Below are 19117 nucleotides of genomic sequence, written 5' to 3'. Positions count from 1 at the left end.
TGCGCTGGCCTCCGCAGTGTCGTTTGCTCAGTGCGCCTGACCTAACCACGCAATCAATTCAAGGGTATAAAGCGACGGAAAGCGCCTTCTTCAAGACTTCTCTAGCCAATCATTCTGCACTTCGTCAGGCAAACGCATTATATAACGCTGATGTCCACCTGTTTCACTACTCGAGCAAATTGGCCTCCGTCATTGCGGGGTTTCCCTTTCTACAGATAGGGCTTGGCTCGTCAAATCTCACGCGACCAATACAAATTTCCACATTAGCTCACCGCATTTGTTCTATACGTTGCTCACAGACTCAACCACGACCTTTATACCACAAAGTCTTCCCCCACACCAGCAATTTCGTATATACAATCCGCTCAAGCAACGTCTCATGGCGACGGTATCAACAGCTGGCTCGTACGAGCAGTACAAGCTTGACACCAAGCGCTTCATCTTCTGGCTCATTGACACTGCGAAGAAGCGGGACTACGACATCGCTGATCCAGCCGAAACCCAGCAACCCTCGAGACGGCTGAAAGGCCAAGCGAGGAAGCAAGCAAAGCAAGTGACCAACCGAGCGACCGCGTCGAAGACCAATTATGTTATCTCGACGGAAAAGATCCTCGACTTGGCGAAACATATCGCAGACCATGAGGAGACCTCGACAATGCCTAAGTTTGTTTGGTACTCCTACAAGCGGGCTGTGAGAACGCGCCAGGCCTACGCCGACCGCTATGCCCAGGAAGAACTGTCGGAGACGGCTTCGGACGATGGCCACATCTACTTCTTGTGGCTGTTGAAACACTGCCACACGATCCTAAAGAAGAAGATCGCAGTGCAGGCGGTCAGCCGACCGGAGATTGCAGCGCCTGCGCAACTTCGATTTAACATCGCGACTGAACCGACATCAGCGCCATCTCTCCTTCCAGTACCTGGATCCGCACCGCAGGCTTTTGGTGATAGTCAGGAGACCGTACCTGAAGAAATCACGGCTGCTGAGGCCGAGCGAGAAGCAAAAGGTCACAAGCTGGATGAGCTGGCTCGGAAATTCGAGCTCGACATGAAGGTGAAACAAGACGCGGAGGCTGCACTCGAAACGGAGAGGAAAGCCAAAGAAGAGATCGCTTTGAGGAAGTCTTGTCTGGCAGACGATATGCGCATCATCGTCGAGCAGCTGGAGTCCGACTGGAGCGACACTCACAAGGCCGCTAGCAATGAAGATTACTTGGACGAGACCCGAGCCACTCTCATGACGGAAGCTGCGTTCCACCTTATACGCCACAAGGAAGAGGCCTTGGCGAAAGAAGCTCATGAGCAAGGCCTGCCGCCATTTGATCCCTCTCTCGATGATGATGACTTCTTCGGCAAGACCTCAAAAGCGCTCAGAAAGATCGAGGCGGAGCGACGTTCTCAACCAGGAGAGTATTTGTTCTTCGCATCGCGGTCGATCATCCAAGATGATGTTGCGAACCGACACACGAATGAGGACTACGACTTCCTTGTACACTACTTGTTTGAAGCAGCACTGGAACCAGTAAGTCTTCCTCGGTCCACCAAAAGTCTGTTCCATATCCCCACTGATTACTGACCATTGTATAGCAAGCTAGAAGGTCACATGAGGAACAGTACCAGATGCCACTACTAGCAGGATCGTTAGACGCTTTGTCTCGCGCATACGGTTCGCTAGGTTCTTTCGGCTTCATCTCAATGGTTTTCATATTCGCCGCCGAGTTGATGATCAGAATTCGAACGAAAGACCAAAACCGTTCGCTGAGGGATTACATACCAATGTCACGACGGGCGAGGGATGAAGAAGCCCAGTTCGCATCTTGGCATGAACGGGGAATCCGCTTCCCACATCTACTTCAGCAAGTCACAGACTCAGGGTATACACACCGAGGTCTGATCTTAGACCGGCCATTCTCTCATGCCCGGTACGCTAAGATGTGGAAGTTGGCGCCTGAGCATATGTTCTGCGGTTTACAGAACGACTACCCGTGGCCGGTGTTCAGGACTACCGAAATTGAAAAAGAGTGGATGATGAACCTCAAGATGAGTAACGTCAGCAATGGCCTTGGCAATGAGTCTGCGCGTCAAGCGGCTGCCGCCCGGTACATTCTTCCACCACGAGACGGCGACTTCTTGCGTAAAGCCATTCCGACTCTGAGAGCAAAGCTCTCCCTAGTCCATCTCTTGCTGCGCGAGGAAACGGGACTCGGCTTTGCTAATCTCAGCCCGCAAATCTTCGCCATAGCCCATTTGTACAACTGCTTCCAAAAGCGAGGCTGGATCAACGGGCTCTGGCCGGAGCTTGAGCTCATCATGGACCGGCATTCGAAGAAGATATTCTCCACCGCGATACCCACCAAACCGGATGAGTTTTACTCGCGCCTGCTGCTTGTAGCCGGGTACTCAACCACGTTCATCAAGAAAACTCGGAATACGGACAAGGACGTTTACAGTCGCCGCGATTTTGGGAAAGGCACCCACAAGACGTGCGAGTTGGAACCGCTTCCGATGACGAAGATTCTCCGCGACTATGTCCACCAGAGGGAAACGGGAGTGCGCACCTGGTATCGCATGGATGAGGAGATGGCCAAGCACAGTAAAGTCTCTTCGCGGACGCAAGGTTCTGGCGACCTGAACATCTTGTCATTCATCAAAGAGCTTCGCAACTCGGAAGAGCTTCCTCGCGTTCTGGACCGCCTGGAATTTGACTACATCAGTTTAACGCTGCAATGCAACGAGCTTTGCGAGAAGATCGATACCGAACAAGCACAGCTTAGCGCTACTGGAGGGAAAATACACAAAGAGGCGGACTGGAAGTCGCCTACCAGCGACGGTTTCATGATTGTGGCAACGCTCCTTGGAGATCTCGACCGCGTTGTGATGAAGAAGAAGCGCAATCCCAAGGGAAACATGGACATGGCAGATACGACCATTGTTGTTGACGCAGCTGTTCGAGTGATACAAGGCTTTCTAGATGGGCTGGAGAAGTAGGAGAAGCGTCGGACGATCTGGTAAAGCAGTTCACTTGAACAATGATACCCCAAATAGCAACTTCGCGGAGTAACTCGGATAGACCGTGATTGGAAAACTTCCCGTATAACAAAGATGCATCAAATATGTGACTTCACACCACCACCGTCGCTTCATGGCCGATCCACTGCAACGATATCAGACCGGCTCCCCACCTGTGTAACAATTCAGCTCATCTCATCTGTCGTGTAAAACTTACTCCGCATCTCTGCAACCCGGTTGAGATCCCAAAATTCACATCCGCCAATCACATCGAGGCACACGGGCTGCGGCTGACTGAAGGCTCGGGATCACGACGCCACTAATAAAGCTTCGTATATGCACTCCAGGTCTACTGTACCCGTGGAATGGTGTGATAGTTTCCCGCGCCGGCTGGAATGCTGGCAGCCAGAAGTGTCGAGAAAGCTTAAAATGGAGCTAGAGTCTCGTGTGGTGGTGCCAGTGCAGTATCCCAATCTTGCCCTTCTGCAACATGCGTCTTCTCAACCTCTATTCCGCTACTCTTTTCTTGTTCGGTGCAGCATCTGCGTACGGCTATCCAAGCAATTCGTGTGAAGACTTGGCCTTGGTACTGCCCAACCGCACCTTCTTCCCCGCAGCATCAACCTACAACGCATCTATCCAATCGTATCCATTCCTTCAACTTCGGCTGCGACCATCATGTATTATCCGTCCAACATCCGCAGAAGATGTAGCAACCGCCATCAATATTCTGCGAGTGAGCAACAGCACCAAGTTTGCGATCAAAGGCGGTGGTCACAACGCTAACGCCGGTTTCAATAACATCGATGATGGAGTAACAATCGACATGCAGAGCATGAACAAGGTCGAAGTCGCGAGAGGAGATCAAGTTGTGAGGGTTGGTGCGGGGGCGCTGTGGCAGGACGTATACGACGAGGCTGAGAAACGGGGTTTGACGGTGCTTGGGGGACGCATTGGCGTCGTGGGAACTGCTGGCTTTCTGACTGGAGGTAAGCCGGGATACGTGTAACCAATTTATGACTAGGAGACTGACTAACATTGTCCAGGGGGTATATCTTTCTTCAGCCCAGAGCGTGGATGGGCATGTGACGGCGTCGTCAACTTCGAAGTTGTACTCGCCAGCGGGAAAATTGTCAATGCCAACGCTACATCGCACTCTGATCTCTTCGCGGCGCTCAAAGGAGGGCAGCTCAACTTCGGTATCGTGTCGCGCTTTGACCTGAATGCCTTCCCTGCTAGTCCTATCTACGGAGGAAGGATCGTTTTCGGGCCCAATGCCACGACGCCTTTGCTTTCTGCATTTACCAATTTCAAGCTCGGGGAATATGATCCATACGCAGCGGGCTGGGTCACTGTGCGCTACAACCATACGGCAGCTACGTTCACTCCAGTGAGCATCATGTGGTACACACGGCCAGCGCAAAGGCCTGGGGCACTGAAGGCGATTTTCGAGACCAAGCCGCAAGTCATAAATGGCATGGTTGAAGCTCCGATCAGTGAGCATACCAGGAATGCATCGAGACAAGTGGCTGCAAACCCTCAGCGCACCATCTGGGCAACGACCTCTTTCGCCGTCTCACCGACGATCATTCATCGCATCCACAGTTTGTGGAAAGAAGTCGTCCCGGAGATTGCGGCACAGTACGCCTATGCTAAGCCTGTCGCAGAGATCACATTCCAGGCTCTTCCTGCACCCCCTCGCAATGGCACATCGCCAAATAGCTTAGGCTTTCAGCCAGAAGAGACGCCAGAGAAGAATCTCGTGTTCCTGCAAATAATCTTCACATTTGAAGACGCTGCCGCTACCGATGGGTTCGAGGAGGCTTTGAAGGATCTGGTAAAGCTAGTGGAGGGACTGACGAAGGAAGAGGGTGTCTTCCATCGATACAAGTATCTCAACTTCGCAGCATCGTTTCAGGATCCGCTGGGAAGCTATGGCGGAGTTGAGTTAGGAAGGATGAGGGAAGTGGCGAGGAAGTACGATCCAACGGGTATTTTCCAGACGCAGGTGCCGGGAGGGTTCAAGCTGTTTTGATACATATGGGCGCGAATGTGAGGAGGAGCAACGAGCGTGAAGACATCGCGCGGGCGCGTCGGCGGGGTGGCTGGGACGCGTCCACGCCCGCGCATCGTCCAAACCCAAACTGGCTAGTGCAGGGGTGAGTTCCATCAAACCTACGCAACCACGACCGCCGTCATTTCGTTAGAAACTTGCATCCAATATATCGAATGCGTTGCCCGTTGCTATGAACTCTACGCGAATGTATCAGTGTCTTTAAAGATAGAAAGTTCCAAAGAAGGCGGATGTCAAGGCGTTCCGCTGAGCCACCCGCGATGCTGGCGATTTAAACGCAAATGAGTACGTGTAACTGCTCCTGTGCTCTGAGTTCGCATGACGGATGGTTGATCGAGACCGCACAAGGACGACCTTTGTCGATGATCGCGACTAGTATCGCTTTCAACCTTGCTTTATCACCATACTGGACGCTTTCCCGAGGTCCTCAGATGGTATGTTGGACATCACGAACGACACGTTCCCTCAACTCTTGATACCACTTGCAGGATCGCTGACAACCTACTGCTATCTGTCTGTCTAAATTGGTCGGATCGAGAGAAAATGAACACAGTGAAGGGCCCATGGAAGTGGCGGCTCACATTCACTGTCATGGGAAGCGCCTAGCAAATTCTCTCACTGAAGGTACTCTGTAGCACGGCCACAATATCCAAGCAACTCTCGGGAAAGCATTTGCCATAAGCAGCCGCGTTGCGCGTTACAAGTGCTTCTTCTCGCCACATCAACCCAGCTGCTGGTACAGATCTTCAGTTACAGTCAACCTTGGATCATATCAACGATCACCTCACAAAGTCCACGGGTTATCAACATCCACTTGCAGCCCTCGAACAACCTTTCAATACCTCGACATCCGCAGTCACACCCATACCTCGGCTGTTTACTTTACCAACACCGCGCATATCCCCCGTGTCAAGATGGATCCTGTAACCATTGTTCTTTGGGTGTTCGTAGCCCTGCTGGAGATTTGGCTGGTCTTCGCACTCGCCTACGCCGGGCTGCAGAGATACGATGGACGAAACTTCTTCGAACGATTCGTGGCCGCTTTGCTATTCCGGTTGTAGACGACGGAGTGGAACGAGGTTGACGCATGACGCTGGATGGAGAACACACTTGGGGGAAATGGGGCGTTGCTAGACATGAAGTGGAGTTGTCGTGATACCACGTAGGGTATACGTCGAGGGAATACCACGCAGTATGGCCAGATATAGGCTGGATGTGAAGTAATTCTATATTTGTCACATGTCCCTACAACTGCAGTTCGTTCACCATTGCCTCCCCTGCCAACCCCGCAAGCAAATTCTTGACACTCTCCGTAGCCATTTGAACCCGTGTCTCAATCGTAGCGCTTCCAATATGCGGTACAAGCACAGCTCTCGGCTGTTTCAGAATCGGGTGATCAGCTGTGATGTTGGGTTCATTCTCGATCACGTCGAGCCCAGCACCGAATATCTGCTCTTGATCTAGCGCCGTGACCAGTGCATCGGTGTCGATGATGGGGCCTCGCGCGATGTTGACGATAACAGCGAGTTTCTTCATCTTGGAGAAGAAGTCTGTGCTTACGAGATGCTTGGTTTCTGGCGTGAGGGCACATCCGACAACGACTACGTCGCTTTCTTGTGCGAGTTGGTCGATGCTGTTGGCTGGCTCGATGGGGATGGTAGCGTTCTTGATCAGGCCGAAATGATCCTCTTTGACGGGCTTGCCAGGCTTGGACGTGAGATAGATAACCTTTTTGATGCCGAACGGCAGTAGTCTCAGCAACGAAGCCTGCGCAATCCTTCCGAATCCCAAGAAGCCGATAGTTGATCCTCGGATCTGGGGACCAGTCATGAGCAGTGGATGCCACGGCATCTGAGGCCATTCGCCCTTTGCGACCTTCGTCATCGACTCTCCACCTCTTCTTTGGGCCATGAGAATGAGCATGATGGTGAGGTCTGCTACAGCGTCGGTGAGACAGGTTGGTGTGTAGCCGAGGCGTACGTTGCGTTTCTTCAGCGCGTTCCGGTCAACGTGGTCGGTACCGACGGAGAATGAAGCGATGGCTTTCAGTTGCGATCCGGCTGCTTCTAATAGCTCTTCATCGACTTTATCTGTAAGCATGACTAGGATTCCGGTTGCACCTTTCGCATTCTCGAGAAGCCATGGGCGCGGACATGGCTGCATGCATATCGTCAGCGGCGCGTCTTTATCGTCAGTGATAGAGACCTACCTTTTCGGATTGCCATTGCACAATTTCCAATTCTTCCTTTTTCGCATCGAGTAGTCTTTGCGCCTCATCAATCAACTGTCGCGTTACAACGACTTTAGCCTTCGCCATGTTGGTGTTGATTCGTGCAGCTGAGGGGTCACCGCGATCGGCGTTAGGCGGGGTAGAGCTCGACTTCGTCGCAGTAGCACCGTCACGAGGAGTTGGTGAGATGTGCTGAGAAACTTGCGATAATCTTTGCATTGGAGTCGGATATGTGCTAAGCAGTGTCTCCAGACGTTCATCTTTACAACTTTGCTGCCGGACATCATTGGCCCGAAGCATCCGCCAATAACCGTTGGAGTAGGAAAAGCGAATCCACCCTCGGATGAGTCGTCTCCTTGCTTTCCAATGCTATCATGTACCGGGAGAAGAGTACCTTATCCGACGTGGTGAAATTCGGAACCTAGCAATAGACGTTTGGGAAGCAACGCCTCGTCGCTGCCCACGTATCGCGCTGGGAAGTGACGCTCCCAAAGTAGCAGGTACAGCCGATGAGTGCCCCACTCCTACGATATCGTCTCCTCTCCATGTGTCGCATCACTTTTGAGTCCTATTCTGCTCTGTAATTGTCGATGGTCTTTGATATAGACTCATTCTTTAATACTCCATCAAAACAAGAAGAGGCCACCAACAAGCCAAAGTTAACATGGAGGAACGAGCGCGCATCCCCGTCGCGCCACCCGTCACCAACCCACTGCCTTCGTACTGGCACGACCCCAAGTCCCATCTTGCAAATGTCACTGAGCCAAAAGCTACGACTACTACACAGACCTACGACTATGTAATCATCGGCTCCGGCATCTCAGGCACAATGACCGCCTACAATATCCTCAAAACCTGGCCAGACGCACGCGTGGTGATGTTGGAAGCACGTGAAGTCTGTTCAGGCGCCACGGGTCGCAACGGCGGACATACCAAAGCAGCAAGCTACCGCAGCTACACACACCATGTGCAAGAGCTTGGCAAAGAAGAGGCATTAAAGATCGCGAGACTAGAATATGCCAACATAGTTGAGACGCATCGTATGGCGGAGGAATTGGGCTTGAACTGCGAGAGTAAGTTGTGTAACACAGTAGATCTTATCTACGATAAGCCTACATTTGAAGCGGGCAAACTGGCGATTCAGATGCTACGGGTTGATGCAGAGCAGAAGGAGAAGGAAGTAGGGAATGCTGCATGGTACCAGATCCACGAAGATATCGCGAGCATACAAGACAAATTCTCTGTTGCAGCGGAAAACAGTAATCCAACAATTAAAACGAAAGAAAAGCTGGCGGGCGCCTTCGAATATGTAGCCGGTCGAATCCACGCATATCTGTTCACGACCGGGTTGTTAGCGAAGTGTGTTAAGAAAGGACTACAGTTATGCACGAACACGCCAGTCCACGACATCCGTCCCTCGGCGAAATCGGAAGGCGAGAGTGGTAACCGCTGGGTTGTATGTACCCAAGAAAGCACCATCACTTCCAAGAACGTCGTGATCGCAACTAACGGCTACACACCCTACATCATGAAGGAACTTCAAGGAGCCATCGTGCCAATGCGTGGACAAATCACCGCACAACGACCAGGAACTTCAACAAAGCTTCCAACTCCACTACCGACAACATACTCATTCATCTACCGCGATGGCTACGAATACATGATTCCTCGGCCCTTGCCAGACGGAGGACAGCATATTGTTATTGGTGGTGGTTTGGGCCGTCTCCCTCACGCCGGTCCGAGCGAGTACGGAACGGTTGACGATAGTACCTTGAACCCAGAGATCTCCAAATACCTCAACGAGAGCTTGACTGGGTATTTCGGCGCCGAGAACTGGGGTGAGAAGTCTAAAGAAGAGGCATCGCGCCGCGTGGTGCAGGAGTGGACAGGAATTATGGGCGCGACGGCTGACGGACGACCGTTTGTGGGCGAGGTGCCAGGTAAAGAGGGCTTGTGGATATCCGCGGGGTTTAATGGCCATGGTATGGTGTTGTGTTTGAAGTCTGCGGAGGCGTTGGTCAAGATGATGGAAGCTGGGAGTATGAACGGGAAACCAGAGTGGTTCCCCAAGAGCTTTTTGATGACACAAGAACGATTGGAGAAGTGCACTTTTCGTGGTCGTACCGATATGCAGGTATCTGAATGATTAATCTGACAGATCACTCGTTATCAGACACTCTGATTTTACTACAACATACCCAATGATAGTGCAGAGATGGTGTTCTGTTGTACGATGACACCTCAACGTAACACAGCTCTTGGTAACACACTTCTTTTTCTCTTACGATCTTTCCAGTCCTCCCTTGCCTGTGCGGGTAGGTAACAGCAAATGCAGAAGACTAAACCCCATGCAGCCCCGATCAAGTGTGCCACAGCATAAGCTTTCGGCCTCGATCGCTTCAAGATGTCTTTTCTTTGTGTATATCCAGGTCGTTCCCGCCGGAACCATTGGCACTCTGGACCTAGAGTTCCTTTCAGCTCTTTCACCCATTCTTTCTCAGTATAGAACATGTCGCGTTCTCCATCTAAGCATCCATACGTCGTGTATTCCGGCCGAACCGAGCTGTGAACTTGTCCCGGACGCCTGGTGGCTATCGTAAAGTACACTTTTGCACCCCGTTCCTCGGCTTCAATAATCCAAGGACGCATTATTTGACAGATCTTGTGTGTCTTCCGTGCCACACGAGGTATGGCGCTGGCTTTGAAGATGGAGATGCCTAGCTCGGTGCGGAAGGTGATGTCGAGTTGGAAGTTTGGGGTCCAGGTGCAGTCGGAAAGGGCTTTCAAATCGGATGCGAGTGTTTTGACGCTGACATAGTCGGAGCTTCCCTTATCCAATGATCCCTTGATAGTTAAATTAGGAAGCTTCGCATCGCGTGGGGTACGTCCCGCTCCGAACATGTCCGCGCTGAGAAATTCTGGGAGCTTGGTCGGCGTACTGATCTTGAAGTGCGGGTACTTTTCATAGAGTATGTCAATCATTTCCGCTGCGAAAGGTGGGTAAAAGAGCGAAATCCAGGGCGGCTCCCACTGCTTAGGTGAGCTGTACTCTACCCAGGCTATTGTGTTATCCCCATAAAAGCGGCCGTGGAATTCCTTGAATTCCTTGAATTCATCGCGGAACTGCTGGACATAGATTGTTTCTCGATAGTCTTGCGTGAGAATACTAGATAAGACCATGTCGCGTATCTCGCGTGGCAGGCGCGTATACGCGGCTTTGGTGATGCTGTACAGCCTGCGCATTGTCAGTAGTTGGTGGTGAGGACGGCTCCATGGGCACATACTCATGATCATCTTGAATCACCTGTGCATCGACCAACATGTTGAAGCAGGATACGAATGTGACATGAGCGACAGTAGCAGCTCAAGAGACTTCGAAAGACAAAAGATGGTGCCGAGACACGGCACACGGCGAGGGTGGCTGGATGCCTGATCGGTGGCGCAGCAATGCAAAACCGGCAGCGATGGCCGGCTAGATGTATGGAATGCAGGCATTGCTTTCGAACTTATCGAGAGCGGCGACTGTCTTTGCGAATACTACTAGAGAAGTTATTGTTGACATGGTATCCAATGTCAGCTATGACGGGTGGCCTATCGAGTCTTTGAGTGTACAGCTGGATGGAAGATGCAACAATTGAAGCTCGAATATGACTGAGAAGGAATCGGAGTGGTGACTTCAAAGAGGTATTCGCGACGCACACTTGGGATGAGAGTGAATGCTGGAGGTCTGTAGGGATGGCTTGGTCGAGTTGATGGCGCCCCACTTGGCGCGAAACGTCATCAGTGGCAGTGGAACATTCCAAGCCACGAGCCACTGCGCGGCATTCACGAGCCCAGAGCTTCAACAACCGCGACTACCTTCTACAATCACCAACAAGTCGCACACCACTCTCCTTATACACAGAACAATAGCCAATATGTCAGAGAAAACTAGCACGGAAAAGGTAAGCGAAAAAGAGACGGATGAAGAAGGAAGCCCCCACTAATAGCTGCAGCCTCCAGAGAGCCCAACTACGGCGCGTGAGCTCGACTTCGACGATGATAACGATGGCCCGGCATCTGCGACCCAAGACAATGCTACTTCACCCTCGCCAGCCTCCAAGTCGCCCAAGCCTGGCGTGCGCTTCAACGAGGAGGCCACCGAGATCCCTCCCCAGAAGCCCCCACGGCCAGTCGACCCCCAGGTGCAGGCGCAGAACACGCTGATTGAGGCTTTCCCTGACGTCGACCCGAACGTCGTCAAGGCGGTTTTGGTGGCCAGCGGAGGCAAGGTCGAGCCTGCCTTCAACGCGCTGCTGAGTACGTGGCTGCCTATCTGGTTTATGGTTGTGAGGGGTATAGCTAACCAGCGCAGGCATGTCGGATCCCAACTTCAAGGCCGAGGAGGCTCCTCCGCCCCAACCGCCGCGCCCGCAGCCCCGTAGTCAGCTCGAGCAGGATGAGATATATGCGCGACAACTGGCTCAGCACTACCAAAGTCAAGGCGGTCCAGAGGGCCAGGGCGGTTACGCATCGCGTGGCCAGGGGCAGCGACAACGGCCTGGTGAGCCCGAGCGGGAGCACAGCTTCTTCGATGGTACGATGACGCGACGTCAACACCTGTGCAGCTACTAATATTGAGCCAGACGACCTCCCCGAGATCCGCAAGAACATCGAGCAGGGCTTCGAGGAAACAAAGCAAACCGTCACAAAGTGGATCAGCAACTTCACCAAGAAGCTCGACAGCGGTGAGATGGAAGAGTATGACAGATACGGCAACGTCCAGTACACGGGAAGGCAACCACCGCCACAGCAGAGGCAGAACTTTGGTCCATCGCAGTCAGACCAGATACATGGCATTCGCAAGTCAGCGGAGCAGCGACGGTCGGCAGACCACAACCGCTACGATGCTGACAACCGAGTCATTGGCGACGACTTCGCAAAGCTCGAGTTGAGAGACAACGAAGGTATGCTGGAAGCACCACGCACGTGCAATAGCTGCTAACAACTTACAGGCCCTGGCCCGCGATCGTCAAGTCGCCCGCACGCCAACCCCGACCTCTTCAAGCCCACGCCCGTATCTCCGCCCCAGAGCGGACCCGTTGACGAGGTCGATGCGCTGTACCGCAACCCATCGCCGAACAACCAGGGCAGCCAGGGTAAATCGAGCGGCAAGAAATGGCAGCCTCTCACCTCAGTCGCACCAAACCCAGAGCCCGATGACCACGATCCCTTTAGCCTTGGCGACAGCGACGATGAGGAGAAGGACGTCAAGAAGCAGGACACAAACCCTGAAGATACCGAGCGGCTAAAGAACGCTGCTCAAAATAGCGAGGGCCCAGCCTCCGGCAAGCTCAAGCCTGCAGAACGAAGTGGCAGCGTCAGTCAGAAGGACGCTACCATGGAGGCATTATTGAAGGAGGCCAAATAAGAAGCCACCTTCCATCGCTTGATGGCTATGGGATGCACAATACGCCCTGAGCATGGAAGCTTGGCATTTCCGTTGTCCGCTGCGAATCAGTAGGTAGGATGAGAATTGACTTCACTTGTTCTATCGACCACATGTGCTTATCGCAGTAACTTTCCTAGTCATGTTTTTGCACACACACCTATCGCTCTCAGAAAAAACTGCTGTTTTCCTCTGTCGTATCTCAACATCAGGAGATCTGGTGAGGTGGGAATTCTGTCCTTTGTTTGGCCAGATCAAGATCTGTGGCGGACCGAGATGCGTCTATGCGAACGCCTCCTCTGATACGATCCTTCCGCCGTGCGCGAAAGTTCCCCAGGAGTTGCGCGCACCCACTCACGTGTGTACCAAGCTGAGGTAAGCGTTCGTGTTATGCCGGGTTCATGGGTTCAGAGGTCAGATACACCGCCCCTGGATTCGCGACATGAGTGCTAGATATTGTCAGGTGCATTGCGACATTCTCTGTTGGTACATTGCCTTCAGCCATGGGGCGTCGGGTCACAATGTTTTGTGCTGGGCTGATCACGTTAATCCATCCAAGGTGTTTGACTGTACCAAGCGACCTTCCCTCAGCCCTACCGCCAGCAGTCAACCCAGCTGCGACTAACCATCACAGGCAGTCCCCGGAGTTGGAGTTGATTAGATTCCGTCAGCCAGGTTCCCATATGAACAGTATTGCTGTTGGACAGCATTCGTATCGAGTTCGGGTCCAAAACACTGCCACCGGAGGCTTCCCTCGCACATGTCATAGCCCAATGGTACGTCAACAGGCACCAGAGTCACAGCATACACTCTGGGATATATACTGCTTAGCAATACCTATGGCGATTTTAAGCTTCGTAACATGAATGCATTGGCTGAGAGACTTGAGAGGCTGGATCACGGACCCCCTTGTCAGCTGAAAAGTACGTCAGATCTGACCACCAACCGCTCACAGCAGCCAAACTCAGCCTCTCCGCAGCGCGTCGGTAAGCAACTTCACTCGTCACAAGTAGTTCGCGCCAAGTGTAATCCTCCCGCCAGTGGCTGCATGGCGCGAGAACTTCATTGACTCTTGGCAGTATCTCTACTCCACGACAATGGTCCTTCGCATCGGTTTGTAACGGCGTGGCTCAGAGTCTGCCTTCTCGTCTGCCTGAATGTGGCCAGGTTCCTATCGTGGAGAGTGTTCACCTGATGGTCAGCTGGGTTATTTTGGGAGAAGAAGAAAATAACCCAGGTTTGGACAGATCTCGCGGGCGATGAGGGGGCCTGGGGTCGTTGGGTATAAAGTATCCAGGCTCCTGTCACATTCATCGCAACTACAACTACACCAACTTCCATATCCTCCTACACCAACGTATTCATCATGGCGACCTTCATCCCCGTTAAGCTTCCACAGCAGGTTGAAGACGAGGCAGACAACCAGAACTACATCCTCTACTGGAACCATGTCGGCTTGGATCTCAACCGCGTTACACACACCTTCGATGGCCCCCAGACTGGACCCCCAATCTCCGCCAGAGCTCTAGGCATGCTCCAGCTGGCCGTACACGACACCTACTTCGTCATCAAGCCTTCTTCCGACTTCAAGACTTTCCTGTCCCTCGACGCTGAAGATGAGAAGTACCGCCTGCCCGATCCAGCTGGCGCAGACAATGCTCAGCAGGCGGTAGCAGGAGCTGCTTTCACGATGCTGTCCATGCTGTACATGAGGCCTGCTGTGACTCCTGTTCCCGCCTCCATTGCCAACAGCACCTACGATCAGCTTGAGTACATCATCCAGCAGTCGATAACCAACGCACCAGGGGGCGTCGATCCGGCTTCTCCTAGTTTCACCTTCGGTAAGGCAGTAGCCATGAAGTTCTTCGACCTGCTTTTTCACCCAGAAGGTGCCAGTCAACAAGGCTACCACCCCACAGTCGGCCCTTACAAGTTCGACGATGAGCCCACCCACCCTGTTGACCTCGTCCCCCAGGATGCCAACGACCCCAATGGTCCAAAGGTCCCCAGACGCCAGTACCACGGTCCCTTCTATGGCACAAGGGCCAAGCGCTTCGCGACTCAGAGCGAGCATATTCTTGCCGACCCACCAGCCATCCGCTCCATGTCTGACGAGCAAGCGGAATACGACGATGCCCTCCGCGAAGTCTACACCATGGGCGGAGCACCTGCCCTCAACTCCACCAAGCGCACTCCTCACCAGACCGTCCAGGGAATGACGTGGGCCTATGACGGCTCAAAGTTGATCGGCACCCCGCCCAGACTGTACAACCAGATCGTCCGCAAGATTGCAGTTCGATACAAGAAGGACCCCGCGTCCCTGACTAGCGAAGCCAATAACGCTGACTTTGCACGTCTCCTCGCGCTTGTCAACGTAGCCCTGGCCGACGCAGGCGTCTTCTCCTGGAAGGAGAAGTGGGAATTTGAGTTCTGGCGCCCGCTCTCCGGTGTCCGCGACGACATTCTTCGTGACCCTACGCGTGTAGACCGTGGCGACCCATTCTGGCTTACCCTCGGCGCCCCAGCTACAAACTCAGACGCCCTTCCCTTCAAGCCGCCCTTCCCCGCCTACCCCTCTGGCCACGCCACATTCGGCGGTGCAGCCTTCCAGATGGTGCGCAGATACTACAACGGCCGCATCGGAAGCTGGCAGGACGACGCGCCGGACAACATCGCCATCGACTTTGTATCCGACGAACTCAACGGCATCAGCCGCGATCTCCGCCAACCCTACATGCTCGAACGCGAGATCACCGACCAACCCGGTACCGTGCGCACGCGTGTCCCGCGCCAGTTCACTTCGTGCTGGGAGATGATGTTTGAAAACGCCATCTCACGCATCTTCCTCGGTGTGCACTGGCGCTTCGACGCCGCGGCCGCAAAGGACATCTTGGTGCCTACCACGAAGAAAGATATCTACGCCGTCGATGACGCAGGCGCTGCTCTGTTCAAGAACCCAGAGGATATTAGGTACAAGACTCGGGGTACGAGGCAGGGTATCGAGGGCGACTACCCCATTGGTGGTGTGCCTCTGGGGATGGAGATTGCGAATGAGATTTTCGCCAACGGACTCAAGCCTACGCCGCCCAACTTGCAGCCTATGGTGCCGCAGATGCCGCAGCCGCCGCAGGATCAGAATCCGGTGCCGGAGGAACCGCCCAGGAAGAGGAAGGGGTTGGCGGAGGCAAAGAATGAGGATCAGGTTCCTATGATGGATGTGGAGCCCTAGATGGAGACATGTGAGTGCGTGAAGATTGGGAGCGTTCTCGTTGGTTCAGAACTTCAGTCCTTTCCTGTATGGCACAATAGTATCGGAGATAGATGTGGATTGCAGAATACATATATTGTTTTACTATCATGGTGGTGCTGCACCGGTTGCTCAAAGCTTGATGCCGTGAGAGAAGAGAGGAGGCTGGGACGTGTAGACGGCCCTGCCTGGAGGGCTCTGATAGGCTGCACAGGGCCGATCCTGGCCCTATCTGCCAAGACTGCGGCGATCTACAGATGCCGCAGAACCTTCCCAATCGGGTAGCTGGCCCTGTTGGGCCAATCAAGCCCCGTTCCATAGGAGCAGCGACCCACAGTGCCCTCCCCACCGCAATCCACGGTTTTTGAAAAGACTTCCTAATTGAGTAGCTGGCCCTACAGACAGAGCCCGGGTTGGTCCGGCAGGGACAGAGCCCTTCCTGCTGTGACTGATAGCTAGCCTCAGTCCTTCCTAAAGTTCATGCCGGGCGCGCAAACCTCCCATCATCCGACCAAATGCTATGTTCTATTTCTCATAGCAGTGGGATGTTTCCGCCACGCTGCGAGCGTCGCCAGGAGGGCCACACCGCTGATAACTGCGCAAGCCACAAGAGTCTCGTTGAAAGCATCTGAGTATGTCTGGCGAATAGCGAAAACTTTGTTGGGAGGAAGGGTCCGCATAGACTCAGCAAGTGACTCCAACTGGGCGCCCTCTACAATCAGCGAATCAAGAAGCTCTTGACGCTCTTTGATGCCCAGGATAGCTGTTGACGCGGCGATACCAACGCTACCCCCTAGCACACGCACTTGCGCCATCAGGCCTTGTGCGACTGCGGTGTCGCGTGGCTCCGATTCAATGCCAGCTAGTAGAGTCGAATTGCTGACTGTCAATCCGAAGCCCAATCCGACAAAAACCTGTAAACCATAGGCTCGAGCTTGCGGGGCGAAAGTGTTATCGAGTGTAGACAAGGTTGCGGTTCCAATAAGCATGAGGGCGGCACCAACGACGTTAACCGCAAACGTGTTATTCTTCTTACTCGACGCTGCACCAGCGAGAGTCGATCCGATGGCAGAGGACCCAAGCATTGGCAGCAAAGCGACACCCGATCCAAGCGCACTCTTTCCGTTGACGACCTGGAACCGCGTTGGCAGCGAGTATATGATGACAAAGTAAGGGAAGCCTATCAACAATGTCGTGGCGAGTGCTGACATGTAGACTCGGTTCTTGGCTAGTCGCATTGGGAAGAGCGCAGCAATCGCGTCAGGCCAACGTCTTGCAATGAACCACTCCCAAACGAAGAGCGCAGCAAAGCAGAGCACACCAACGACGAGCGGAGCAACGAAGAGGGCAGACGACCAGATGGAGCTGTTCATGAGGACGTGGATGCCGGCTTGCTGGAATGCAATGACGAAGGGCACGGAAGCAGCGACCAAGAGAAGGAAGCCTAGGAAGTCGATCTGTTTGAATCTGCGACGACTGACGCCGCGGATGAGGGCGTCGTTGGACCAAACCAGTACGAAAAGGATCAACGGAATGATTCCGATCGGGGCATTGATCCAGAAAACCCATCGCCAGGATGTGTAACTGGTAATGACACCGCCCAGCACTGGCCCCAGGATTCCCGACATCGCGATAATGGCTCCTGCCATTGCGCCCAACATACCGATCACGCGCGGCGGGCTGATCTCGCCCAGTATGACGAAGCCCACTGAATACAAGCCTGAGCCACCAACTCCCTGTAGCGCACGCATAGCAATGAGCTGTTCGAGGGATTGAGCGAAGCCACAGCCGACTGAAAAGGCGAGAAAGATGACATAGGCGGCGAGGTAGGCGTTGCGACGACCGATTACATCGGAGAGGCTTGCGAAGATGGCGGTGCAACCAATGTAGGCGAGTGTGTAAGATAAGGCAATCCAATTCACCTTGGATAAGGATTGAAAGTCGACTCCGATCGTGTAGATGGCAGTCGCGATGATGGATGTGTCCAGGAATGAGAGAAATAGGCCAATGCATATACTAGGCAGTGCGCATTAGCTAAGTGATCATACCGAGGTTTTGCGGTACCTTTACCTGATATACAAGCATACCAACTTCCAGGTTGCAATTCCAGGCGCTGCAGAAGGATCGGAGGTGGTAGTCTCTGGTCCAGTAGTTGATTGAGCTGCCTTTTCTTCATCGTCGGCGATGTTGACGGATTCCAGAGCCATTGGCGTACTGGAAGCCTTCTCGATGGCCATTTGGGTGTGTCTTGGTAGTTCGCGACGAAGGTTGTGGGGTAAGTAGTCGCGTGAACTAGGCGAGTTTGCTGTTTACGTGCCTCGACGTGGAAGGGGGACAAAGGTCAGGCGCGTCCTAGCACGGGATAACCAAACGCAGAAGTGACGATACACCCGCCCCTCTTATGACATTCACTTTATCATCGTCACTTCTCGGTTCTCTATTTTGGTGCGTGAAACGACTCGAGGTGAACGCATTCTGTGCCGCGTGGTAGCATTGCTGCGCCGACGCCGAGGTATGTTAACGATGCTTACGGCCGTTGTCGTTTGGATGAGAGATCTTGCAGGGTCGTCATTTACCCGCAGCCGATCTGGCCAAAGTTGGGGCGTACGCCTTGCATTCAACGTTTTCCCGTACGTCGCTTATGGCTTCCTAACTGGCTCTTTACTGTCGCACAGCTTACATTGTAGCAACCATGAAAAGCAACTAATGCGCCAGTAATCTTTTGGTGGTCAGAGAGGTGACGCTTGCATGTCTAATTCGATTCGGCTCGCTCAGAACTTCCAGATTCCTACAAGAGCGTTTTGGCGGGGTAGCGGTGGTGGTGATTTGTTGTTCGGATTCCGAAATGGTGGTTCGACTTGTCAACGCGCGCGCCAGGACGAAGCACATGACAGCGTCTCGACGATTTACTGTGCGAGCTAGCATTGCTTTTCTGGTAAATACGAACATTCCTGTACGCTCAAAATTGTCTGATAGCGGCCTGTCAGGCCGTACGAATGGAGAGACAGTGTATTGTTCGCGCGATTTAGTCGTCAACGCTCTTCTTCCCGCCTCCACTTCAAATATGGTATCAGCTCTGCAGAGGTAGGGGTACGAAGTCAGTATATGTCTCACATGCACTTCGTACAG

At 53.3% G+C, this 19117-nt stretch overlaps 8 protein-coding genes across 8 annotated transcripts; 6 read left to right on the top strand and 2 right to left on the bottom strand.

The window, feature by feature from the left end:
- Positions 1-415: 415 nt before the first annotated feature.
- J4E92_008253 (uncharacterized protein) lies at positions 416-1576 on the top strand (the record flags this gene model as incomplete). Its single annotated transcript, XM_051499606.1, has 1 exon — positions 416-1576. A coding segment is annotated over one exon (1161 nt), but the record flags the coding sequence as incomplete, so codon positions are not given.
- A 339-nt stretch (positions 1577-1915) lies between these two features.
- On the top strand, positions 1916-2988 carry J4E92_008252 (uncharacterized protein; the record flags this gene model as incomplete). Its single annotated transcript, XM_051499605.1, has 2 exons — positions 1916-1922; positions 2021-2988. The coding sequence occupies 2 exons, from the start codon at positions 1916-1918 to the stop codon at positions 2986-2988; spliced, it is 975 nt and encodes a 324-aa protein (XP_051350388.1).
- An 847-nt stretch (positions 2989-3835) lies between these two features.
- J4E92_008251 (uncharacterized protein) lies at positions 3836-5044 on the top strand (the record flags this gene model as incomplete). The annotated part of the gene is made up of 2 exons (XM_051499604.1): positions 3836-3998; positions 4056-5044. The coding sequence occupies 2 exons, from the start codon at positions 3836-3838 to the stop codon at positions 5042-5044; spliced, it is 1152 nt and encodes a 383-aa protein (XP_051350387.1).
- A 1284-nt stretch (positions 5045-6328) lies between these two features.
- Positions 6329-7400, bottom strand: J4E92_008250 (uncharacterized protein; the record flags this gene model as incomplete). Its single annotated transcript, XM_051499603.1, has 2 exons — positions 6329-7240; positions 7293-7400. The coding sequence occupies 2 exons, from the start codon at positions 7398-7400 to the stop codon at positions 6329-6331; spliced, it is 1020 nt and encodes a 339-aa protein (XP_051350386.1).
- Positions 7401-7977: 577 nt separating this feature from the next.
- Positions 7978-9459, top strand: J4E92_008249 (uncharacterized protein; the record flags this gene model as incomplete). The annotated part of the gene is made up of 1 exon (XM_051499602.1): positions 7978-9459. One exon carries the CDS (start codon positions 7978-7980, stop codon positions 9457-9459), a length of 1482 nt encoding a protein of 493 aa, XP_051350385.1.
- Positions 9460-11230: 1771 nt separating this feature from the next.
- J4E92_008248 (uncharacterized protein) lies at positions 11231-12723 on the top strand (the record flags this gene model as incomplete). The annotated part of the gene is made up of 5 exons (XM_051499601.1): positions 11231-11257; positions 11309-11612; positions 11668-11889; positions 11939-12259; positions 12308-12723. The coding sequence occupies 5 exons, from the start codon at positions 11231-11233 to the stop codon at positions 12721-12723; spliced, it is 1290 nt and encodes a 429-aa protein (XP_051350384.1).
- A 1384-nt stretch (positions 12724-14107) lies between these two features.
- On the top strand, positions 14108-15970 carry J4E92_008247 (uncharacterized protein; the record flags this gene model as incomplete). The annotated part of the gene is made up of 1 exon (XM_051499600.1): positions 14108-15970. The coding sequence occupies one exon, from the start codon at positions 14108-14110 to the stop codon at positions 15968-15970; it is 1863 nt and encodes a 620-aa protein (XP_051350383.1).
- Positions 15971-16506: 536 nt separating this feature from the next.
- J4E92_008246 (uncharacterized protein) lies at positions 16507-18073 on the bottom strand (the record flags this gene model as incomplete). The annotated part of the gene is made up of 2 exons (XM_051499599.1): positions 16507-17910; positions 18068-18073. 2 exons carry the CDS (start codon positions 18071-18073, stop codon positions 16507-16509), a joined length of 1410 nt encoding a protein of 469 aa, XP_051350382.1.
- Between the last annotated feature and the right edge of the window lie 1044 nt (positions 18074-19117).

This window comes from Alternaria infectoria (genome assembly GCF_024043175.1).
Source record: "Alternaria infectoria strain BMP 0036 chromosome Unknown scaffold_15, whole genome shotgun sequence".
Taxonomy (NCBI): Eukaryota; Fungi; Ascomycota; class Dothideomycetes; order Pleosporales; family Pleosporaceae; genus Alternaria; species Alternaria infectoria.
The sequence above is the reverse complement of the archived record's forward strand: the minus strand, read 5'-3'. Positions and strand labels throughout refer to the sequence as shown.